At 42.0% G+C, this 26,018-nt stretch overlaps 1 protein-coding gene across 2 annotated transcripts in view; it reads left to right on the top strand.

The window, feature by feature from the left end:
* NDRG1 (N-myc downstream regulated 1) overlaps positions 1 to 17,371 on the top strand; it is a 39,310-nt gene extending 21,939 nt beyond the window's left edge. Inside the window, exons 4-17 of one of the 2 annotated variants that reach the window (XM_033063402.1) lie at positions 1,024 to 1,129; positions 3,388 to 3,508; positions 5,732 to 5,794; positions 7,336 to 7,396; positions 7,849 to 7,935; positions 8,683 to 8,739; positions 9,702 to 9,805; positions 10,175 to 10,231; positions 11,003 to 11,054; positions 11,818 to 11,865; positions 13,393 to 13,428; positions 14,766 to 14,817; positions 15,527 to 15,605; positions 15,636 to 17,371. In XM_033063402.1, coding sequence (XP_032919293.1) covers positions 1,024 to 1,129; positions 3,388 to 3,508; positions 5,732 to 5,794; positions 7,336 to 7,396; positions 7,849 to 7,935; positions 8,683 to 8,739; positions 9,702 to 9,805; positions 10,175 to 10,231; positions 11,003 to 11,054; positions 11,818 to 11,865; positions 13,393 to 13,428; positions 14,766 to 14,817; positions 15,527 to 15,605; positions 15,636 to 15,792 — 1,080 coding nt within the window. In that variant the 3' untranslated portion in view covers positions 15,793 to 17,371. Of the gene's footprint in view, positions 1 to 1,023; positions 1,130 to 3,387; positions 3,509 to 5,731; positions 5,795 to 7,335; positions 7,397 to 7,848; positions 7,936 to 8,682; positions 8,740 to 9,701; positions 9,806 to 10,174; positions 10,232 to 11,002; positions 11,055 to 11,817; positions 11,866 to 13,392; positions 13,429 to 14,765; positions 14,818 to 15,526 lie in introns of both variants that reach the window. The other variant, XM_033063394.1, reaches the window with a different exon arrangement.
* The last annotated feature ends 8,647 nt before the right edge of the window (positions 17,372 to 26,018 follow it).

Genomic DNA, 26,018 nt, shown 5'->3' with positions numbered 1-26,018 from the left:
GCATAGATCATATCTGTGTCCTGAGCAGTAAATAAAGAATTCTGGTGAGATGTAAAGACTGGCTACTGGCCATGTAATTCTTTGATTATTGCATGAATGTAATTGTACTGTAAATAAGTGTCAGAAATAACTGTTGGTTTGTGATTTCCTTTATACACGTTGGCAAAATACCAAATTGTTTATATCCATCTGAAGTTCAAGGGGAAAACAAAACACTGTTCCATCTTTTGTGCAAGTCACATCTAACTTACAGATCCAAAAGATGGTGCTGAGGGGGACTTTGGTTTGTTACTGAAGGTGTCCTTGGCTTTAAGATCAGTAAGCAGCATAAACTCCTGTTATGCCAAATTATAGCAGATTACTTCTTAATGCTGTGTTTGATAACCACCAGAATAATGGTGTGGTTATTTTGTTCTATTAGCAGACTTGAGACAGTTGGGTTTCTATTCAGGTCTGTACATCATAAGCTATAAAACAAACACATGTGGCTGCTGATTTTATTGGAGAAGACGACTGCAATCACAAGGCTTTACAGTGTAATAAATTCTTATGGCAAATAAGCATATGCAACCTACTTAATGCTGCTTTCTTTGGGGAGTAGTGGCTATTTTCTCAGTTCTTTTCATAGAAATCAGAAATATTTTATCATGGTGACTTGTACTTTTGAAAATACTGAGTCATAGTTGTAAGCTCCTGTTTTTCTAGGTGTTATTACAACAAAACTGTTTTGTTTTCTTATCCTGCCTTTTAATGTGGTTAAAAACTGTTTAACTATTCCCTCAGTATCTGGTTAGAGCTAGCAGCTTGAGTGCCTCTGTAATTGTCTGTGGACTGGAGGAGGTGACAGTGAAATGTGAAATATCAGCACAGAGCCCCCACCTTGGGGGAGAGCAGGGGGTGTCAGGATGGGATCGCAGAGCAGACCTGGGATGGGCAGGACCTGTGCCCGTGGTCTCTCAGGGTCTGCTGCAGCAGCTGTGGAACACTTGGCCAGCCCTGACAGATTCTTCTGCTCTCTCCCAGGAGCAGGATGTGGAGACTGTGCATGGCTCCGTGCGTGTCACCATGTGTGGCACCCCCAGGGGGAACCGGCCGGCCATCCTCACCTACCACGACATCGGCCTGAACCGTGAGTACCTGCTGGCAGCTCGGCTCTGGGGCACCACAAAACCAACAGCAGGGCCAGGAAACTCTGCCCAGCTCTTTGCTTGGCTGTGTGCATTGGAAGCTGTTAGGTGGCACCTAACTCTTCTCTTACAGCAAGTGTACAGTAATTTCATAATTATAAGCCGCACCATTTTGACTAAAATTTTTGTCTGAACCCAAACTGCAACTTATAATCAGGTGTGGCTTATATATGGACAAAGAATGAAAAGTTGCTGTTTTAGTTTGGAGGACAGGTGTCTGCTGAGAAAGGCAGGAGCTTCTCTTTGAAATGGAGAATGTAAACCCCCTCTCTCCAAATTATTAGAATTTTGAAATCAAGGGGCTTTCAGGCAAAAATGTGGGAATTAGGAATAACAGTTCTTTTCTAGGGAAATTAAAAGAGAAATACAGTACTACAAAGAAACAAACTCCAAACCCTGACAAAGTCAGAGTACAACCTGACACCCTGTCAGGCAGGGTGTTGGTAGCAGTCCCATTAAATGGTGGCTGCATCCTCCTGCAGTGACAGATGTGATTCAGTTGGAGCAGTGCTCCTGTACAAGGTGCAGTTTCCCTCCGGAGGTCCAGTGGTGATGTGGAGAAATCCGGTTTTCCTCTGGAGTCCAGTGGAGAAAGGGGCTCCCTTAGTGTCCCAAAACCTCTGTTTTTATCTTGGTAAGAAATGTTGGGCTCTTTCCCCCTGGCTGGAGCAACTTCCAATGGGATGCAGTAATTTTATCAGTCCCACAGTGGGACTCAATGGCCATTAGCAGAAAATGACTGGCTGGAGGAATGATGGGTTGTGAAAAGATAAAGAACAATGCCCTGCCTGGTTTCAATGGATGGCCCATTAGCAGAATATCTGCCATTGAGATAAGGATCACTGCCCCCACCCTCAACAGATGGTGATAGAACAGATACCTTTTATCACATCCTGTACTGTAACCCAAGACCGTTGCCGACACCTGGACGTGCAGCTTATAATCAGGTGCGGCTTATAATTGTGAAATTACTGTAATTCTCGGATTTTTTTTTTTGTCTTTGTTCAGTAAATAATTAGAATACTTCAATTAAAGAGGCAGAAGTTCTGTTAGTTTAGTGACTGTGTATAAATACTAAAAGATCTCAGGGGGAGACTGGTGGTATATTGCCAGCAGGACTGAAAAAAGAACTCGGCTGGGGCTTTGGGTCCTGTGCTGCTGGGGTTCATATGAGTCAGTATGAAATGAGTACTGGCTTTGTGTCCTTAGCCAGCATTAGGAAAAAAGACTTTAAGTGCCTGTTATCTGTCATATAATGAGTTAATATCCAGGCCTGCTCTAGTTTGTTCTTTTGTCATATTTGTTGCACACAGTTCATGGTTTCTTAATCAGTTATCAATATTTAAAAACATCTGCTGATCTTTACAGGCTGGCTATTGCAAAGGGGTGAATATTACTATTAAGACCAAAAAAAAAAAAACAAACAAACTTTCTTGCCTGTGCTTCATAGAAGTGTCTTTCATTTTGATTTTCAGTGAATTGGGACAGAGAAAAATCTGGAACTTAACTTTAAATTAAACCTTTTTCTTTCCAGAGTGACAAAGTTGTTCTGGACTTGCATCTTCTAAAGCTGATTTGAGCTAAAAGTATTTTATATTCTGTCAAGATCTTGCATGTGTATTGTGTGAGGACATAGGGTATTGGACCATTTTCTAGGCATCTCAAAGATGGTGCTTTCCACACCAGAAGGAAAATATGCTAATCCTCTCCCTGTATTAATCTTGCTTAAAAATCAGAAATCAGATCACCTCAAGCCTTGGAGCCTGCAGCACTGAGTATCCCGTAAAAATGCTTCTGTCTTGAGCTGTCTGCAGCAGTGGATCACAATGTTTAACTTGTAATATTTGGGCAAAAGCACAAGTCACAATCTTAACCTTGAATATTTTTTTCCTTCATCTCTCTTGACACAATTAAAGAAAAAAAGAAAATAGACAAGGAAATAACTTAAGACAAAATCTGGGATAAATACCCTTGGCTAAATTTTGTTAGTATCTAAACTTTGCATAAAGAATAATTTTTGAGGCATGAGGTATAGCAAGGAAATACTTCTAGTAGATACAAAAATAAGATGGAAAACCTTATTTGACCTGATTTATTCAACTTTTCATTAACCTGTAGGATAGATTAATAAATTATTTTTGTAGCTGCAAACTTAGTATTTCCTCCAGCATAATTATTTACCATTTTCTTCCTTCCCAAGATAAAACTTGCTTCAATCCTCTCTTCAACTTTGAGGACATGCAGGAAATCACCCAGCACTTTGCAGTCTGCCATGTGGATGCCCCTGGGCAGCAGGATGGAGCACCATCTTTCCAGGCTGGGTGAGTTGCCAGGGAAACAGCCCATGCTTTCATAGTTACCTCTCTTTGGAAAAAAAGTCTTGATCTGCAATTTCATTAAAAAGTACTTGCACCAAGCACAGTAGTTGGTTTTTGAACTTAGATCCTGACACTGTTTCTAAAGTACAGGAGTTTTGGGAGCTCTGTTTTGTTGTGCCAGCTCACAGTAGACTTTGGGACTGCAATTTTGTGTTTTAGCTCCTTGACAGAGATCTACATCTTTTAAATTTAAGTATTGAGTCAGCTTGTTTTGTAATGACATTCTGGATATAAATACTAAATGAAAACTAGATGATTATTATAAACAAGACAGGCATTGACCTGTATATAACATCCCTCATAAATCTGTGGTCTTTATGAAATGACACAGCATGGTAAAGTTGATAACCTACCTGGAAAAACCAGGTTTTTGGGCAGTAACAAGGTGGTGAAACACCTCACAGAAGGTTGTAGGTAGCTGTGTGCTCCTGACTGTGCTGTGTACCATGCTGTAACTCTGGGAAACCTTGTGTGCCATGAGCACTGTCATTGCCAAAATGCTTTGCCTGTTTAGGTCAAGTGAGACAGGTTTACCTTGAGATGCCCCTTGGACAAGAATCAGCTTGGCTGAGGAAGGGAGCAGCCAACATGCCAAGGGGAGGATACAAGGCAAGGACCAGTTGTTCTGTAAGAGCTGCCTATTAAGGAGCTTACAAGTCCCCTTGCTGCATGAGCCAGTCTATTTCCCTGCTTAATTTTTAAGCTGGTCTGATGCTGTTGTTAGCTGCAATGGCCCAGTTGTCTATCAGAGCAGCCTACAAAGCTATTTCAGTCCCCCTGTCTTTGCATTTGTTTAAACCATGAGCTTTTAAGTGCCTTAGCCCTCATGTCCTGAACAAGTGTTAATGCTTCTGAGTTGCCAGCTGCAGAGGGCAACCATCACAATCTGTGGCTAGCACAGACTTGATAAAATCGTGATGGCCATGTAAGCAGCTGTGTTATCTCTGCTTGCCCTTTAGCTGGGAGACCAGCATGCCCAAATTAAGTCATAGAATCATGGTTTGGTTTAGAAGCGAAATTTGCAGGTTACCTAGTCCAACCCCTCTGCAATGAGCAGGGACAGCTTGATCAGATTGCTCAGAGCCCTGCCCAGCCTGATCTTGAATGTTTGCAGCGATGGGGAGTCCACCACTTCTCTGGGCAACCCATTTCAGGGTTTGCCACCCCCATTGTAAAAAAACTCCTTCCTTAGATCTAGTTTAAATCTACCCTCTTCTAGTTTAAAATCATTACCCCCTTCCCTATCACAACTGACCCTGTTGAAGTTTGTCCTCCTCTTTCTTATAGTTTCCTTTAAGTACTGAAAGGCTGCAATAAAGTCTCCCAGAACAAAGCTGTTGCAGTGATACCAGCTTTTGTCACGTTAAGGTTTTAATTTCCAAGAAAAACCAAGAAATTAAATGTTTTGCAGTCTTTGGTGGTTTTTTGTTTGGTTATATTTTGGAGGCTAAACTAAAGAATAATTAGGTGTAATTCTGATGGGAAACAGAGGTTTAAACACATCCTAGGCAGATGTTTTCCAGTTCTACTCTGGACAGATTTTTTTTTCACATGCTACTCAGTTGAGATTTTTCTCAGAATCTCCTTCCCTCAAAGTTTTATTTCTGCTTTTAAGAAGGCCAGGAGCATTAACAAACAACTGTTTTTATTGAGCCTTCATCAACTTCATAGCTTTTCTTATGCCTTCATTTTCTCCATCAATATTGATGGCAAGCAGTTCTCATTTATCCTACAGCAATGTTTGTGTCCCTAAAAATACACATTTAAGCTTTTTGCAAATATCTAGAACTCATTTCTGTAGTCTCTGATTATGCAATACTAGGAAAATTTTTTGTGGTGGAGTAGAAATGCAAACATAGGGAATGTGGCTGGAAACTCATTTTCTTGTTCAAACTTTTTCATAAATTCTGAATGTTAACTTTCCTTGGGAAAGATTCACTGTCATCTGTTTTATTCTTAGACATCTATTGTTCTGTAATATATAGAATATATATAGATTATGCTCATATTTTTGCAAAATTACTTGTGCTTGCTCCTGATTTAAATTCAGCCCATGCACTCAATGATCTCATGATGACCACATTTGGTAGAGTGATCTCTGTGCCTCTAGACAGTGTGTACTGCTGGACATGATGTAGTTACTCCTCAAAAACATGCTTGTTCTAGGTATGTGTATCCCTCCATGGATCAGCTGGCTGAAATGATTCCTGGAATCCTGAAACAGTTTGGGTGAGTGCAGAATTGTTTGCTTATTTTTCTCATTCTCTATGTGGCCCACTGAAAGAGAAGGCATTTGCTTTGACTTGGCTGTCTGGCATTTTGTTTGCTAGAACTACACTTGTGGTTGTTTTGGATTCCTCTGTTATAGATGGATTGCTTTTGCCTTGGTTTCTCAAAGAGCTAATTTTTTTGGCCCTTTTTGAAGTGTCTGTTTATTTTTAGACAGGAAGCAAGTTAGGAGAAATCCCATGTGCCTAATTTAGGGGCTTCCTCCAGTATTCTGTGCATCGCCCTCGCAGGGGCAGGGCACAGACAATCTGTTCTTCCCACTGTAGCAGCCCACGTTTTCCTGTGTGGTTAAGCAGGAAAAAAAAAAAAGCAGAGTCCTATCTGAAGACGTTTACTGTTTTGCTTCTGTGGCTTGAGTGTTCTAGGGGGTCAGTCTGACCTCCCTGAGCCTCTTCTACTACCAAGTGCAGGTGCCAGGTTATCAATGTTGAAAGACCTAGTGGCAGTGCTCCTGGGCTGTCTACCTGCACCACATTTGGAGATTTTTCCTGCCTTAAAGCTCAGCTTTAGCAGGAGCTGTAGCTGAAAAAGGTTCCTTTCCTGTGGAACTTGTGCTCCTGGTACACAGTGGAGAGGGCAGGTAGACACCTCCAAGAGGTTTTTAGGACAAGCAGAGAAAACTTGGCATTCAGGGTTAGGCAGCTTTGGAAAGTACAGGCTGGATCATCTCCCCACAGTTATAACCAGCTCTTACAGTACTGTGAAGTACTTTACCTCACTACCTCCTTAGGGGATGTGTGTTTTCTTAACTGCCTCATGTCAGGTGCAGGGTCATCTGTTCTGTTGCACTGTGCAAAGAAAATGTGACCAATAACATCAGTACCTTGAAAATCAATTCAACTGGAGTGTATTTAAAAAGTCTTGATTTAATGTTGCTAATGAGAATAAAAACTCAAGTATTATCCTAAAAGCATTGAATATTCTGTTTTTCTCAGTGGTTTTGTCTAGCCTTCCCTTCCATGTATTTTCTACAACCTTGAAGGTGATGCTTTAAACTTGATTTCAGTTAATGCAAATATTTGGTTTGTCTCTGCCCTGTTTGGTTATGAAGTTTAAACCTCATCACCCCAGTGACTGGATAGCAGGAGGTGTTTCCCTGCCAGCCTCCTGTCAGAGAGGAACCAGTGCCCCAGCTGTGATGGGGAGGGCAGGGGGAGCTTTGTATTTAGGCTGCAGATTTCAGGTCTGTATCTTGCAAGTTTTTCTGGCAGAGGCTAATCGTTTCCTCCCAGGATCAGAACAATGCTGTGGTTACTCAGTATATTTACTCAAAGATAAGTGAGGGATAGCTGCTGCCCTGCAGTGCACAAGGACCAGGGTCCTGCAGATATTTCTGTGGCCACTGCTGAGGGTCCACATCTTGCCCAAGCTGAGCCCACCCTTCTGTAGATACACCCTGGCATGTGAAAGAGGAAGGCTACTGGTGTAATTTATTTTCAGCACCCTTCCTCATTTGTCTCTTCTGTTTTATTGCTGTGCAGGCTGAAGACCATCATAGGAATGGGAACTGGAGCTGGTGCTTACATTTTAACCAGATTTGCTGTAAGTTTTGTGCAGCTTCCCTAAAGCCTCAAGCCTGATTTCCCTTACACGTTTTTGTCCCCATCCTGTGCATGGAGAATTCCTGTGTTGCTGTGCCCAGTTAAGTATGCAAGCCAGGCTTTTAAGTGAAATACCACAATCTGCAGGATAGCTAATCCAGAAGACCTAAATTTTCCACTTTAAGGCCTGGGCTCTACCCACTTAATTTGCAGAAGGTTTTTATAATGGGAGTTCTCTATTTAAACTGAGGGTGGAGAAAAAGTTAAATCCTAATGTTCTCCAGCTGCTCAGTTAAATTACTCTAATGAATTTTTTTTCCATACATATGCTTTTCTGCAAGATAAACCTAGACCTACCACTTTCTTCCCCATGAAATAATCTGTTAATTTAAATTTTTTTGCTGTCTGAGCTGTTAAGGATGTGTGATCAATCTTAGACCTTCTCTTTTGCAGTTAAATCATGCAGAGATGGTGGAGGGATTAGTTCTCATTAATGTAAACCCTTGTGCTGAAGGTTGGATGGACTGGGCAGCAACTAAGGTAAGCATCTTTAAGCTAGAAAAATAAATCTTACTTCATTGTGGGACACAAGGAGCTTGGCAGCCTTGTATGTCAAGGCATGGCTGTTGATACTAAACATCCTGGGTTAATTTGTTTGGGGCTTATTCTTCCATTTGCAAAAAAAACTTCATCCAAGGCTAGTGATAAAAATAAGTACTTGGAGAAAACAGATACATGTGGCACAGTGGAGCTACTGGGACAATTCTTAAGAGCTCCTAACTGCTGAGAGTTTACCTCGACGTGGTAATTTTGGAAAACTTTCAAGAAAACTTCAAATTTAATATTCAGTACTTTCTTTTCCATGGCTTTGTTTACCAACATATGAAGCAGAGCACAGAAAAATGTCCAGAACAGCATCTTCCATGTTTCAATTATCTGAGTCTTAGTTGCCAAAAGGACTCAGAGCATTGGTTACAGATTGTTCATGCAACCAGAAAATGTTGATATAAAAGAAACTCCTAGGAGAAACTTGCAGAGCCAGGATGTAACATTCTTTCAAGGCTTAGTTACTAAATATATTCCTATATCAAATTTATCGAAATAGACAGAGTTATTTAAACCCCTAATGGTGTTCTATTTGGATTGAGGAGGGGCAAATATCAGTTTAGGATATTGTACATGTAGAGAGCAGAGAAACCCTCAGTGGTCCATTTATGGGTAATTGAAAGGTGTCATTTGTTCAGGGGCTGTGTTAATAGCAGGTACTTAGGTAATCTTGCTGTTCAGATTTCAGGTTGGACAAATGCTTTGCCAGACATGGTCATTTCACATCTATTTGGAAAGGTAATGTTCAAAAGATTCCTCTGATGTATTCAGTCATCTGTGTTTCCCTCCTGGGGCTGGGAGGGGAGTGGAAGTTTTCAGTTAAACAACAAAAGAGAAACTGTGAGATAGGATTCATACTTGTGTCCCCAGCATTTTGGGCAGTATTCTGCCATGGGGTTTTCTGTGTCTTCAGTACTCAAGTGCATCTCAGTTGTGACAGCTCTAATAGGGGCAGCTCCCTGTCTAGGCAGCCAGCACTTAAACATGAGTATAAGAGTTGTATATGCTCATGTTCTGAGCTGAAAAACCCCACAGATTTTTTTTATTTATATAATATACTTGTAACTCTGTGACAGCTGGCCATTAGTATTAGTGGTGCTCTTCAGTGCAAGCCTAATGCAAAGTGCTGGTCTGTTTTCTGAGGCTACTTTGCTGTGTTTGAAATTGTTAGCAAATGCAATGGAAAACTCTATTCCAGCAGAACAAGGAAGTAATCTATATTAGATTATTTAGATAATAAGACTTTAGAACCCAACTGTTTGAAAATGTTACTGATTGAAGTCCTCGATGCTTAGTTATTTACTATTGTGAAATTGAGTTCCACATTACATGTTTGTAAGCTTTCAACATCTGCTTTACCCTGGAAACATTTATTAGGCTTCTTACCCTGGATCTTCCTTTTTTTTTTTTTTGTTTTAAAACCTCACACTTGTCTGACTGCAACCATCTGCACTACAACATGTTTTGCAATTGTGAGATTTCAACATTACAACATACTTCAATTTTAAAGTGAAAATTGTGGTACTGCAATCAGAAGCTAATATTAATTCTGGGTGACTTCACTGGGTGCTGAAAGCTGTCCCTTCCCCAAGGTGCACTCCTGTTGTGCAGATATGAGTCTGATACACAACTACTATGCCATGTCTTCAGATCCTTTCAGAAAATAGCCCCTGCTCTGAACAATTCTGTCTCCACTTTAGGAAGAGATTCACAGCAACCATGACCTGATCCATACTTACCGTCAGCATATCATTAATGATATGAATCAAACCAACCTTCATCTCTTTGTCAACTCTTACAACAGGTAAATACATTTACCTGATTTATAACTGGAAACTTTTAAGAGGCTGTCCAGCTCTTTAGAGACAGTATTTCTTGTGTGGTGGGATAACATGTGCTCCCCCAGTATGAAGTTCTGCTTAAAAGTGTCTTTAGGGATCTCAGGTGGTTTGCTTACTGGAGAAGGACCTTGTGCATTTGTGGGGTGAAAGGTTGTACACTGGGACTGAACATGGATCCTTCAGTCCAAGTGTGGTTCTGCATCAGTTATGGAGGCCACAACATAGATTAAATTAGCATGTGAGTGCCTGTGCTTTCTCTAAACTAGAAGAATACAGAAGTATCTATAAAATTCCAGTGTATCAAAAACCTTTGTCCTCTCTATTTTTTTTAGTCGGCGAGATCTAGAAATTGAGCGCCCTGTTCCTGGAGTGAATGTTGTCACCCTTCAGTAAGTATTTTACTGGAGAGCTTACTGCAAGTCAGAGACTGCCATTAGGAAGAACTCCTCTCTTCAAACCTGGCAAACATACTGAAATTTAAAGTGAAGTAGTTCCTGTCACTGTGTATCTGAAAATTTGGGTTTACAAAGTGCTTGAAAAGTTAGTGTATGCATGCTATATATGAAATGTGAAATATGTTAATGGAAACTATAGCTTGGAAGGCACTTGAGCTGTGCTTATACAACCAAAAAACCCCAACCTAAAACTGTTTAGAAAACCAACCAAACAACAAAAACTTTCAGGAAGATAGAGCAGATATGAGAATGACTGTCAGATCATCTGCCTTTTGTTTATGCTGCAACTTGTGTTACATAAGTTGTTAAGTCCTGTGGTTGTACACAGGAGACTGTTCCTCTGACAATCTGTTTGGAATTGGGTGGACAGACCCAAAAGTTGGAACTCAGGGGTCTGGGGAGTGGTAGGTGTGAGACTTTGATGCTGATGCCCACATTCAATTTCTTATAAAGCAAGGAAGGAATAAGAGTGCTGGCAAGGGCTGATTTCCTGCCAGCTGGGGAAAAGAACAGGGAAGGAATCAGGGCATGCCAGTAGATCTGCAGCTAGTAGAGGATTTGATGTGTCTTTAATGTGTCTGGAATACAAACTAAATAATTTCCACACACTTAAATTTCTCACCCTTCCAGAGGTACAAAACGCAGCTCAGGGCAAGTCTGGGCTGAGTGGCAGAGGTAACACCACTCGTGTGTGTTTCTTTGCAGGTGTCCTGTCCTCCTGGTGGTTGGTGACAGCTCCCCAGCAGTGGATGCTGTGGTGGGTACCTCGAGCCATCTTTGCCACCCTGCTGAGGAAGGGTGGGCGAGCCAAGGGGCTGCAGGAGGCCAGCAGAGCCCCTGCCACACAGCAGCCCTGCTGGCTCTCAATCCAACCCTGTGGCTCTCCCAGACTGCAGGAGAGCTGCCATAAATTCCATGCTGTTTGTCCCCTCTGCCTGTGCACTATTATTTAATAGCTACCACGTTAGGAACAATCACCACAGCAGTTCCAGTGAACCGCAAATATTTTCCTTTAGAGAAGAATCTGCTGCTGGTATTTTAACTTGCTGTGTGGTGCTGGAGCTGTGCCCTGGGTCACTCTGGAAGTGAAGAGCTTCTTTTTGACCATTATAACTCTCCCCAGATGACTGGATGACTTCAAATGTTGTGCCTTAATGGGCATGCCCAGTCTGCTGGCCCATGGCCACATGGCTGCTCACCACTTGGGACGCTACCAGATGACCCCAAATCACAAGATAAACAACACTTGTTGCCATTGAAGTCCCAGAAACAGATGAAAAGAAAATCTCCAGTTCCCAACTATGGAAAAAAATGCACAATGTACATGGAAAAAATGCAGTTAAAAATGTGAACTGACTTACCTGAGTTTAAAGATGTGTATATGTATACATAGTCTTCACACATAACACTTGGTTTAGTCAGTATTAAGCCACAAATCAAGGTGTTGGATCTGTTCTTGTACAAGAGTTCATACTTAAAATCTTGTGTGCAAGGCCTTATGCTGCTATTCTTTTCTATAGGTTGAATGCAACTCAAAACTGGACCCAACACGGACCACCCTTCTGAAGGTAATAACAAAAACTGTGCTTTCTAAAATAAACATTCCTCTCGCATAAAACCAGCCGGATTAGCTAAAAAAGCAGAACTAGAGTGATGTGATGCAATACTGACAATACAGTGAGAGTCCAGTTCTGATTTAAAAAGACAGTTCCTTCAGGGTTGGGAATGTTTTAATGGGATAAACAAGACTAGGGGCTTCTTGTCAGAATTAACAGCAGGGAATTTCTCAGCTCCTCCGTTTCAGAATAGCAGGAATGAGAGTTGAAATGTTCAGTATTTCACATACCCATAATGAATTTGACTAGAGCTGGCAAAGATGATCTTGAGATATTTTGAAATGTTTGAAAAGCTGTGAGCAAAGTAGGAGTGTAAACCAGTTCATTCTGTTCCTGTGCTTGCTTCTCAGCAACAGTGTCAGGTGAATCAACAGCTAATCTATCAGCCACAGTTTGGTCAACCTGCCTTTTATGAGGGTACAGTCCAGGACATTTTACTGCTATTTTCCAGAAAAAATTTTGCAGAATGCTCTTACAAACAGCAGAACATCATGCAAAGGCTTTGGCTGATATTTGGTGTTCAGAGTAAGAGTGCAATCTTCAGCTTTTTACTGATGAAGTAATAGCATGCAGGCAGTGAAACAAGTCTGGTCATGCTTTGCCAAGAGTTTCTACTGCATCTCTCTTTAGTGAGTTAGTCAGTGAAAATTTAAGTAAAGATATTTCATGTTTTTCCTCCTAACATTGAAGAGTTACACTGCTGCCCTATAATGTGGGTGTGGCAGACACACTAAGGGAGTTTCTGACACTGTCTCAGACCCTGTTTCGGTGTCCAGCCTTTGCTCAGCCCAGGGATATGGCTGATGCCAGATCCTGCTGCAGGTCTGTTTTACTGCTAACTAATCCTAGATAGGATTTGGGGTTTCCTGTAATTTACAACTCTACTGTTTTCAGCTTGTAGTGTTCTTTGGAACAGGACTGTTTTTGTTGGGTTGACTTTGAGGGGTGGAGTGGCAGGAAAAATGAAATGCTCCAAAAATATTTCATGCACTCAAGATAGCTTTTCTCATTTGGCTTTCCCTGCTTCCCTTGGCAAGTCAGGCTGATGCTTGCCATCAGCAATCTAAGCAAATCGTTTTTCCCTCTCACCTCTGAGCTTTTAGGTGTTTGTCTTCTCTACCCTGTTTGTCATCCATGTCAATACAGAGTCATGTTATTGTAATTCAGAGCTGAACTTGCAACCAGGACTATAGGCTGGTTTCTAAGAAACTGGCAATCACTGCCCAGCAAAAAGCATTTGTAGCTCCAGGTGATGCTTTCCCTGAGCACCAGGACACTTTGTGGTTTTCTGGGGTGCAGTCATAGCTTTTATAAACATTTAACAGCTTGCTTTGATACATTCATCCACGTGCGTATTACTCACACAACAAAAGGAAGTGGTTTTTCTGCCAGATAGCTCAAAAGGTCATTGCAATATATCCTGAGCATAAGTGGGTTCCTCTGGCATTATGCTAACTGGCTGTTCTCATCCCATTTCAGATGGCTGACTGTGGTGGGCTCCCCCAAGTCTCCCAGGTAGGATTTGGCTGGCGGAAATCCTACTAATCATGTTCTGCAGCGTGTCAGACTGCAACAAATGGGTGTTTTCCTGTAGGGTACTGGCTGTTCCCAAATGTCAGCCAAAAGGATGGTTATGATTTCATTTACAATGATTCAGTTGGTCATCTGAGCTTTCTTTTTTACTTTAAAGAGCAATGAAATGCAAAATTAAGTTTGAGAGGGGAATATTATTTTTACTAGTAAAGTCCTAACCAAGTGAAGAACTGAGGTGGGAATGCAGAGGTATTAACTGAGGTATTATTTTATGCCCATTTACTAAGATAATGTGGATTAAGGCTTGAGCCACTGACATTTTAACAGCATTCCTACTTGGACTATTTATAGTATACATCAGGAAAGTGGGAGACAGGAAATAACAATGCTAGGTTATTGCATACACTGGCTCAGCTTGACTGTGGATGAACTGGACTTTAAAACACATTTAGGCATAACTTCCAATAAATAACTGCTAATAAAGCCAGGTTGGCAAAGTTAAAATGTACCTATGCCCTTGTGTTGCCTCATTAAAAGAGCTGATTTGTAAATCAGCTTTGAAATACTTTGTGATCTAACATTTAAACAGATTTCTAATGCAGTATAAACTGGTCTTTGTGAACTTCAGGGAAAGCTAAATTTGGAATTGCCTGCAGCTGAAGTCCCTGTACAGGCAGTGTATGCTCCAACAGTGGGAATTGGGAAAAGGCTTTTTTAAAGCCCCTCAGTAGTATGGGCATTGCTTCTGTTATAGAGTCTGTTCTTTGCAGTGGTTCAGAGAATTACACAAAAAATATTTTCATGTGAAATCATTGAGACTGTGAAGCTTATGTGGCCACTGTTAGCAGAGGAGAAAAACAGGGGGTGCCTCATTGCAGGAATGTTGGTTGTAGGCAGTTGTGCTTGTGTATTCCTGGTGAGCTTTCCTGCCCTATAAACATAAGTGTCAGCTCTGAATAGCTGAACTTGTTCTCTGCTGATTAGGAATTATTCAATTACCAGTCTTGTATGAACTGCCTTGTACATTTTGTGAGGCCAGTTGTTTTACTTTGGTTCACCTGCCTCAGTAACTGCACACGTCAGGTTTTCAGCCACTTGTGTTCCATGGATCTCAAACGCATGTATCCATTTTGTAAAATAATGGGGAGGTGACTAGGAAGAAGAATGGGGACATTTTCTTATAAATGAAGTTTTCATAGAGTCAGTAGAACTCAGAGAAGATTTAATACGTCCCTGTTAAGACAGGGCATCTATGGAATTTGTAACATTATAATATAACCTACTGAGCACTTCCTACAATAACTGTCTCTCTTTTGCAGCCTGCCAAACTTGCTGAAGCTTTCAAATACTTTGTTCAGGGAATGGGATACAGTAAGTATTTGTTTTATTGAATGGCTGATCTTGCTATGGAAGTTAATTGGGCATCTAAGCACCCAGGGAGACTCTGATCCCGGATGTGTCAGCTTTTCCCTTTTGGGTATGCATTTGCAAGGGGGGAAAAAACATCTGGGCAAAGGATTTTCAGACCAAGTGATGTTATTAAATAGTGGAGAGCTTTGTGAACAGCTTATACCCACAATATACTTCTTTTACTTGATCTCAATGTTTTTAAGGGGGCCATTTGTAATAGTGTCCCCTCGTGGCATCAAAGGAAATGGTTCATCTACTGCACACAACATTTAAAACCCCACTGGCTCAGAGACTTCTTTGAGTTGTAGCTGTTTGTTTTTCACATATTTGCTTCTGACAGCTGCTGTGAGGCTGCACTATGAGCCAGGGCTGCCAGCAAAGGTTGAATATTGGAAAGTAATGGGAAGGCTGATGGGTCTTTTCAGTTTCCCTCTGGATTCCTGCAGCCAGAGCAGTGTGACCTAAAGTTTCTTGAATCCCTCAACCCTGGCCTCTAATTCCACTGTAGTAATTTGTTCTTAATTACATGCCTGGAGCAGGGGAGGTCCTTGTACATGTGAAAAGAATCTGTTCAACCATGAAGGCTCCTCCAAGCGTGGTTGAGCCAAGAGGAAGGCGAAGGCTTCCTTCCCTAGCGAGGTGTTAATGTTAATGAAAACTCTTCTTGCAGTGCCCTCTGCCAGCATGACCAGGCTGATGAGGTCCCGCACGGCTTCTGGCTCCAGTGTCACCTCCTTGGAAGGACAGAGGAGCCGCTCCCACACCGGGGAGGGCACCAGGAGCCGCTCCCACACCGGGGAGGGCACCAGGAGCCGCTCCCACACCGGGGAGGGCACGAGGAGCCGCTCCCACACCGACACGCGGATCGAGCTGACGCCCAACTCGGCGAGCAACGCTGAACAATCAAGCCCCAAGTCCATGGAAGTGTCCTGTTAGATGGCTGTGGGAGGTTTTCAGCTGGTCACAGTGCGAAAAAGTAACGGATGCCCCCTGTGTATGACAAAACCATAACTGGTATTAATCTCTAGCTATTCTGTAGGATGAACTCTGTTCACCAGGGTCTGAGAGGGACCAAAGAAAAGAAGCATCTCATTTGCTCTATCATTATTCTTGTATCTCAGACAGCTGCTGCTATTGTGCCCTCCTTCAGTGGATGCCAAATTCTAAAGGATACTTGCCAAAAGCTGATGTGGTTGTAAACACTTCAGAGTCAAACCAGAATTGCTGAATACCCTCCTTTAAAATCAAAGCTGTTACAGGCCCCTTTATCTCTTATTCTCTTGTAAGTAAACTGGCACAATTTGAGACGAGTTTCAAAGTGGGGGAGAGAAAAAAGAACTTTTAAGGATGACTTTAGGAAAAGGAAATGAAACAAATGTGCTATGGCCTCATGTTGAAGCTGGAGTTGAATTCATTGTATATAGCTTGACTTCAAATGATAGAAAAGTTAACGTATCGTGCATTTATAGGCCTTCTAATTCATTAGTATGCAAGCCTGTTTTCCTATGTACAATAATATACTACTAAAATAGGCAATTTTAATGTGACTTTGAGATGAACTAAATCTTTAAGGTTTTTCATTTCACTTTTTTGAGATTTAGTTCCAGTCTTCCTTTCCTTCCCCCCCTCCTAGACCCTAAAACCTGCTTAGCCAAATGAGGATGGGATTTAAATTTGGTAAGCAAGGTAGAATTTCCTGTTTGGGAACTTGGGCCAAAGGGTTTACCAAACTGCAGAAGTTGGTGTAGTTGTAACAAATAGGGTATAGCTGTACATGCCAGCTAAGCAGAAACAGCTTGATTATTTCCTTCAGAAAGCTTCTTATCTTTGCAGCTCAAGTTTTGTGTCCAGCACAATTGTGATAAATTTGGAATTCTGTAAGCAAAGACAGATCCAGCTGCTGTTTGTCAGGAGAGATGAATAACTGTGGGATGGGCATGTAATTAGATACTGTACATTCAACTGCCACTAATTACTAGATTTGATGAGATCTCACTGGTGCTGAAAAGTGTATTCCACGAAGTGGTGGAGCAGCAACACTGTATCTCTGGAATACAGTGTCTAATGACTTTGTAAATGTAATGATCTGCTGGTTCTGCATCATTTACATAGCCTTGGGTTGCTTTCTTTGAACCTAGTGGCTTGATACCTTTCTGCCACTCAGAATGTCACAGTTGGGTGTTCTTAAGTTTGTCCTTCCATAGCTAGTGGGAGAGGATTTCCAGAGCTCCAGTGCATACCTGCTGAATTACAGTCCTCACACAGACAAAAAGCTCAAATGCTGAGTGGTTAAATAGCAAATGTTAATACTTTGGGATTGCTTGTTCCGAAGAACACCATCTAGGTTACTTTATATTGACTAACTTCAGCTCTTGTGTAGAATATCCATAACATTTTGTGGGAAGAACAGACAATTTCCAGAAAGAATAAAGCTATTGTGTAAAGTCTATCAAGAAAAGTTTCTTAATGAAGTATTTGTATTTATTTCAAAACAAATAAATTTGTAACTTTGCAATGTCTGGTGTCTTCATGTTTTACCAGGAGTACAATACTCTTTTTCAGTCAAAACATATTCTTGTCATCCCTTTGTATCAATGAAGTCTTCTTGATTTTGCTCAGGTCTATCATCCCCTGCTTTTGTGCTCAGAGCTTTCCCTCCTCCAGCCTACTATTCTAAGCAAACACCACACACACTTCAGCATCGTTGCTGACTATTTTATGCTAAAGGATATAGAAATGTAGAAAAATATTGAGCCATGATACAGAGTACTATTTGCTGTTTGAACTTTTTTGTCTCCCTGGATAAAATAGTGTGTAGTGCACAGATCTGGGCTCTGACTTCCTCACTGGAGTTGGTGCCACACTCATTGCAGCCTTTCTGATCTTTCAATCCACTAATGTGATGAGTTTCCCATGGATATCTGGAGTTATTCAGGCCTCCTGACTAAAACTGCAGATCCCACTTGATTTTTCTGATTGTGCTCTTTTTGAAACTTACAAGAATATAACTTCAGAAAAGTAAAGATTAACCTAGTGACTTAAAGCACTGGACTTTTCAGGGACAGGTACTTTGATGACTTTGCTGGGACTATTTTGGGCTGCTCATTCCTCCTGTATCTCAAAAACTCCTGTGACAGGAAGATGTAAAAGCAAATATTTGTCATGTCTGAGCCAAGGCTCTACTAGATGTGATGATTCAGCAGTCAGGACTGGACTGATACCAGCACAGAGTTTGACAGCCAGTGCCAGTGAAACCAGGAGCAACCTGTGCCAGCTCATCTTACAAAAGAAGGGCAAAGTTACTTTCTTTGCTGAGCTTTTCTGGGAATGGCTAATCATTCCCTCCACAAGGACACCATGGTGTGCCTGTCAAGCCTAGGCAGTTTATTTTGGTTTAATGGGGAGGAATGCATCCAAGCCTTACTGCAGCACAAAAGGGATCTGTGAGCACTTCTGAGCTGCAAGGAGTTGCTAGGATCACTGTAAATGTCAGCTTTGCAATCAAAAGTGTTCATTTGGCAAAGAACGTTGTGTTCTTGTGCATAAAAGCTGGAGGGCAGCACAGAGGAGTGGTGTCTTACCTTTTACAAGGAGTTATGACTCCACTTTCCCTGCAGTACTGGTATGCTGGCATCTTTAGCTTGTGTTGTAACTGAAGAAATGCAAGTGGCTTGCAGATTTATTAGAAATTTTATAAAAACCTTTCCCAGACCTGCAAAAACTGACTTCTGCATTATTGTTGGAGACCAGGTTAGCCTGAATAGTGTAGAGTCATTAACCTGGAAAACAGGAGCTGGGGTTTCACTTTTTTACAAGTGTGAATGGCCACTAGGGAGCAAAGAGCTGCTGTGGCATAGAGGAAATTCTGATTGGGTAATGGGAGATTTCCAGAAAATAACTAATTTGCCCCTCACAGTGCTTTTGGGGCTATAAAAAAAGGAAACAGGATGGGCTCCCAGGGACCATGAGGTTTCCTGATTGCATTAGTGTATCTCAATGCCAAATCTTACTGCAGTGGTACTCTTCAAAACTGCTAATAGAAAGGATATCATTGCTGAAATCCAAGTTATTTCCATATCTGCCTGGGCCTCAACATCTACTGTATTAAAATGTGGCAGAATTTCATGTTATCTCTCCCTGTCCTTACAGAAGGGAAGTGGGAGAGGGTGTGCCAATCCCATGTCATGGCAGCAGGGCTTTTGTGCTGAAGGATGCTGCTGCTTTCCTCTTTAAAAATCTCTATTGACTGAACAGCTGGAAACTTTAACCTAGATGTGTTTTCGAGGTTTATGATTAATGTCATGTGCTGTGAGAGATGGACTGAGCTGGAGTGAAAACTGTTTATAGTAAAGCTGCTTATTTTTTTCTCTCCAGCGCTGGAATTCTCTCCTGCTTTTGCATCTTGGGCAGAGTATCTGCTGCAATCCTCAATGTGCCTGTAATGGGGTGTGTTGCATCCACCAATACAGCACAGTGAGCAGTGCTGCTTGCAGCTTGGCCCTCCCCCTTCCCACATGCTGTCTGCTTGGTTCTTTTCTTTGCACTATTTTGCACTATTTCACATTCATGGGCACAGAAATCCTCCCCCTGTCTGTCTACATGAACAGCTGTTTTGATGTGTGTGGATTTAGCCAAATACAGACTTTATGTTGGTAGCTGATCACTGCCATGCCTAATGTTTAAATAACTGACAGAAAGGATGTCAGGGTATTTTAAGAGCTCAACCCTTCCCCCTCAGCCTTTTGTAACAGACAGACACAGCCTCTCACTGTTTCTATCTGTTGCTTCATTAAGGGCTCCATTCATTTTATAAACAACACAGCTGCTGACCAGCGTTAGGGGGGAAGAAAAAGGAAAAAGAAAAGGCTTCTGATTGCAACTGCCACACAGTTCAATGTCTGTTCTCTGCAACTCAGCGTGGGGATCATTCGCTCACCCAGCACTCCTACAGGCTGAGGAGAGTTATTTTGATGTCATTAAAGAGGCAGCCCCACATCCCATACACCCTTCCGTATTTTGGTACTGGTGGGATGTGCATCAAACACTGGATGCCATCACTGGGCACGTCCAGAAGAACCCAAGGGTTGGGAAAGGGGATAGCAGGTAGTTTTCCTTCACAAGCAGCTGCACCATAGTGCAGCAGAGCTGCAAAAAGTATCCTTGGGTGACCTGCCACTCTCTGCAATTGCTTTGGCTGGAGTGGATTATGGTATTCAGGTCAAGGTCAGTGCGTGGGGGAGGGCAGGGCTGTTTGCTGGACATGGGCTGGGGCAGCTGCAGGCACAGCCTACACGAGCCAGGGCGCTCAGAAAAGAGCAGGACCTGGGACATGGCACCAGCCTGGGCTTTTCACCCCCTGGCTCTGTGTGTGTATGTACCTGTGTGTGTGCAAAGTGCCCACGAGGCTCAGCACCCCACATGCACCACGATGGGCAGGGAGGATGGGGCTGCTGAGCTGAGGGTCTGCACCATCCCCTGGACCTGGCATTGGCACAGGGAATGGCCAGTCTGCCTGTAGATTTGGCAAAGGTGGCACCCAGTGGTGATGCACGCTGTCTGACCAGCCTGTCAGACCCACACAGATCTCTCCAGCCGGGAAATTATTTTTTACTGAATGACTGCAATATGTTTTCATTTATTTTTAATGATAATATGACCAAACAAAAAAAAATCTAATCTAAAAAAATTAGTTTTATATCACCAGCTGCCAATGTTGATCTGATCCTGCAGTGACTCCCTCTCTGCTGCTCATGTGTGTTTGGGGCAGAAGAGATCCTACAGAATTAGAGCCCTGCAAAGAGTCAGCAGTCTATTTGGAAAGTGCAAAGTACTGAGGAGATGATGGTATTCCTAGACTAGTGAAAGCAGCCAGGAAGCCAGGATGCAAAATCGTGTGCTGGGCAGCTGCTCATGGGTGAGCAGAGGTTGCAGAGGCCAGATGGGACTTCTGGTGTTGGTAGAGAAAGCAAGGAAACGTGGTACCTTTGTTGAAAGCTATTGCCAGAGGCACAGTTGGATGGAAAATGCTTAAAAATATACAGGACTGCCCTCCCAAACTTGATTTGTGGGAAAACACTAAGAGTATTTTTTTTCTAGAATTAAAAGGTAGAATCCTTACTGGGGTTAGCTCTGGGGGTATGTGAATGAAGGGATACAAAACAGTGATTCTTTAATTTAAATGCTTTTCCCCATGTCTTTTATGACCTTGTTTGAACAATTTGAGTATGTATGGCTGCTGTAAACAGGTTACTCCAGCAGTTTCTCAAGAGAGCCAATAATGAAGACATGCTTAGGCAGGTTGAGTAATACACTCCACTTTGCCCAAAGACTCTAGACCTCTGCCCAAGCCCAATAAGAGTGTTGCAGAAAAAAACCCCAAATGTTGAACCAGAAACAGACCAGCAAAGAAATGCTAGTTGGGAAACAACTGGCTTTTCCAATCTGCCAAGATATTCAAAATTAAGTAAATGCTCTCAGACCATCCTTTTTACCACATTTACTTTTATGTGTCCTCCAGGTCACAGCTTTGTCACAGATTGCAAATGCCCACTTGGACATTGGCCAAGCAAGAGGATGGGAAAAGGAAATGTCAGTCACAGATATATTTCACCTTCATTTGCTAGCCTAAATTTCTACATGAGGCGTCAGTCACAGGTTCGTGAACCATTTGCCACTCAGTTAATATGTTTAAATCACAGCAGCAATGTGCTACCTTAAAAAACCTCACCATGAAGCATTACAAACAAGTAATGTGTTATATAGCTGGAGTAACTCAGACTGCCAAACCAATCTGGTTTTCCCTTTAATTTTTCATATATTTCAGTGTATGAAGCTTACAGAAATAACGCTATGGAAATGTTAAAACTTGAAAGTCACAATTTGAGAAGGTAAATGTATGAAGATGTGCCTCTAAATAATGAGAACACTGTCTCTATCAATTTAATAAACTGTTTGTTTCAAATTTCCTTCAAGAAAGCTGGGACAAAAAAAATCCCAGGGTTTAATTAACAAGGTGACACAGTCTTTCTAAATTTTGTGGTTTTCCTGGAATATTACATATACACATCACAGCCTTAGTGAAAACATCAAAAACATGGCAACTGCACTAGACCCTGTTTCCAGTTGCATGCACACCAAAATGGTGTTTTAAATTCCAGCCAACACTACATGGAGAAGCATTTTAATAAGCTTCATGCCTTCTTCTTTGAGGATGAGTAGATAACCTGTTCTCTGGGGCTCCCAAACAAGGTGGCTTGAGCTACTGTCCTGACTCTGGAGAAGCCTCCACAGAAGGTTAGTGGCTATGGTCACTGGAGATAGCTGGAGGCTTGATCAGACCTTCAAAATCACACCCTTCATCGTTGACCCAGCCTGCAGGACCAGCAGGATGAGTGCCATGAGCTGAATGTGTGTCAAACTGTCTTGGCTTAGGTGGATTGTAAAATTGTCACTGTCAACCTTTTTTTAGCCTTTCACTTGCCCATTGCAGCAGAGGGGCCTGATTCTGATATCTCCTCAGTGCCATAATTGTTTTTTCTTGGATGTTGGCATCACTTTCAGGTCCCAGCAGAGACCTGGGGCCACTGCGCAAATGTACAATGAGCATCAGTTCCTGCTGGAGGCATTTTCACTCTCAACAGAGGCAATGAACAGTAGGGCCTTGTTGTTCTGGCTCTGAAATCCCAAGGAAAAGTGAAGCAAAGGGCTGGATCCCTGAAAGCCTTTGGGGATCTAGATCTTCAATGAATTAAAACAGTAACCACAAAAGCACTTCTGTAAAAGATACATTATTTGCCCAGGCACAGAGGGAGCCAGGAACTGAATCTGAAGCTGGACTGTTGCCTTAGTCCTAGGGCTAATCTGCTTGTAACCACCCATGGAAACAAAGGATCTCAAATGCACCACGGGCTGCAGATCAAATTAATTGGCTACAAGTGATGCTCTTCCCCATTCAGAGCCACTGGACAGACAACCAGTGACACAAGCAGAGTAGTAGAGCTAACAGTGCTTGGTTTCCTACAGATTTGTGTCCAATCTCCCCAGAAAACTCCTTTACAGCAGTGTAATAACCACTATTCCACACCTGTGATTCCTTCAGCTCTGCCTCCTCCACAGCTACTCATTTCCAGCTGGCAAATCTGTTGAAAACCCCTTTATGCTGCTGCAGGGTGCAGTGGGTGCAGTGGCTGCCTGGCAGGTGTGCATGGGCTTGACAGGGACAATGTGGTCAGGTTCCTCCCTTGCAATGCTTCTGAGATCTTTGCACTTCTGCCTGCTCTGTTTGACATTTCCCACAAAGGGACTGCCTGACAGACAAACAAATGAGCGCTGTGGCTGCGTACACCCGGTTTCCTTAGGAAACCAGCCTAGAGACAGAAACATCTTGGGCTTGTTGGGCAAGATCTGTGGTTTCCAGGCATTCACTTCACTAAAAACTGACACGCACTGGAGCTGCTGGTCATGCATTAGCTTTCAATAGCTTCTTTTATCTCTCAGTGAAAGCCTTGTGTTACAGCCACTGCAGCATTTGATTGCTGTGGTTACAGCATTAACTAATTGCAAAGCAGAGCAAGCCAGTTAAGGGACACAGTTTTTTATACATGATCTGGTCTTGTTTTCTTGCTTCCTTATGTGTACATGTAAGACAGGGATTGACTGACTGTACTTATAAACACACATTATACATGCACTGCTTTTTATACAGCATGGGAATATATACATGTAAATATACACATATATATTCATGGACATGTTTCCATGTTGTAGATAATATTATATACAACATTACATAGATGCCTGTACAAAATATTTTATAGTTGTGTATGCATCTACATATAAATGTGCATGTATGTATTAATTTTTATATGTGCACATACATGCATGTATACACACACATGCATATGTATAGCATTTTAAGATGGGCAAGAATTAGAACAGAGGGTTCCAAGTCATAGTTAGGGGACCTGATTGAGAAAGAGGTTCTAGTATGTCTTCCCTATAACTTCTTAATACAAACCATTTTCCCTTTTGGAAAGCATTGTCAAATTCTTGGCCACAGCTTCTTTTTGGTATGTCCACATGGAACGTTTTCACCCAGGGGTGGGGTTTGAAATGTAACATTCTCAGCCTTGCAAGTGCTGAGGTCTTGCTTGACTGGAGGCAAGTAGGTCAGGTATGACCTTGCTGTCACATCATCCAGGGCAAGGCAGTCATGAGGCTGAATCTTGTAAAATAATGGTGGCCTCAGGTTCCTTATCACCAGAAAAACAAAGAGAAGAGGGGCTTTGCATCTGCATTGGAACATGGGGGCAGGGATCACCCTTCCTTTCTGCCACTAGAGATTTCAAAAATTTCAAAGAAGAAATGAAAAGGAATTTTTGAAGTAGATACTACAGTTCTCTTGTTCATGTGGAAGCACAATTTTGCTCTCTTAAGTGAAGCAACAGCAAACGTGCCATGGCTGCTGTACTAACAATTTAATGGAGAAAAAACTGGCTCCAACATCCTTCAGTGGTGACAAATTTCTTACCTGGAAGGGTAATGACAGGAGTTTTTTTTTTTCTTCTCTTAGCTGACATTTGCATGTGAAACCACTTCTGTAGAAAATGTTTACATTGATGTTTACTCTAAACATCAGCCCAGCTGGAATTAATGTATCAAAAGCTGTGCCAAGGGATGCCTCTCCTTAGCATCCACACATTCTCAGAGCTGATGTAAAGCCTAACACCTGTTTTCTTATTTAACACATCTTCTTTCCTCTATCCCAGTCATGTAAAACAATGATTTGTGTTCCTGGCAAGGTGGCAGTGGGTAGAAGCACCTGGGTGCTGGTAACACCATGGGGAGCAGGAGGTGGTGGTGGTCCCCAAGCACAGGCCACAAAATTTCTATTTCTAATAATAAAAATAAATGGATACATGAGGTCCTGTTCTTCACCTCTTATCTGGCCCTCTACATTTCATCTGCAGAAACAGGAGCAGTACATCAGCTGAGGATTAGACGACCTGTCCTGAAAACATGAGTTTTGGGGTGGCTGTTTTGGATTCAGTCAGGTTATTCAAGATCAGAGAAAGCAGACAACTACAAAAATGTTCCTGGCACAAGATACTTCAAGAGATTGAGATGAGTCCAAAGAGACCAGGGCACAGAATTTCTTGGACCCAGTCTATTGCAGTGAGAGACAGAAACATCACACAGATATTTCAGGAGAAACATTCTTCTCCCAAGGCTTTTCCCATGAAATTCACTGTGGAGTAGAATCTGACTGAGAATAACAGAGGGGTGATTCTAGGACTGATCTCAGTGTGACAGATGCTAGACTTTAGCTTCGAGGGCCAGGCCATCAAATCCTGGTGTCTAATGTTGAACATAAAACATTTATGTCAGTTTTCCAGCTTAGACAATAACATTCAAGAAATGACAATAAGGATGTCTGAATCTCATGCCTAAGCTAATGACAGCCATACTTTTGCTGTCATACTGGGGTACTGTTCTTTCCTATGAGCAATTAAGCTTCTGGCCTAGTAAATGATAGTGCCAACAGAACTGCCGTTTAAGTACCAGCATCAGTGCATAAAGGAATTTCTGGCTAATGTAATGGATGAAGATCTATTAGAGTTAAAAATCTGATTTGTTCAGGGCCTCTTCAAAAACATTGCAGCAAAACAAAGAGATTAAACATTGATGCCTTAAGTTCTAGCTTTCATATTTTCCAGATTCTGTACTGCATTAGTATATAACTCTGAACTTCATATGAAGTGTTAGCGAGTTCTCTTCACAGTTTAGTTAAACAAAACAATGTTTTCCAGCCTGAGAACCAAGGACACCATTGCAGCTTCAGGCTCAAAAAGTGTAAACAGCAGCAAATTGAGGAGAGCAATCAGGGAGGATGGGACTGCATAACCTGAAGCTGTAATTGGACAATTAACCCCAATGTGTAAATGGACCAGAACTTAATAAAAGTGTGAAAACTCATGACCTGTTGTCCACTTTGAGTGTAGCCTTGGCCAGGCTCTTGTACTGCCCAAGGCGTATTCTTTAAGGCCTTTTTAATAAATACCTACTTCATTCCTTTAACATTGTCTAGCCTGTCTTCTAGGGAACCTCTCAAGGCATCAACATCCTAAAAACATCGGGAAAAAAAGTTGCACATTGGCAGTGGA

The sequence above is a fragment of the Catharus ustulatus genome, chromosome 1, assembly GCF_009819885.2.
Source record: "Catharus ustulatus isolate bCatUst1 chromosome 1, bCatUst1.pri.v2, whole genome shotgun sequence".
Lineage (NCBI taxonomy): Eukaryota > Metazoa > Chordata > Aves > Passeriformes > Turdidae > Catharus > Catharus ustulatus.
The sequence above is the reverse complement of the archived record's forward strand: the minus strand, read 5'-3'. Positions and strand labels throughout refer to the sequence as shown.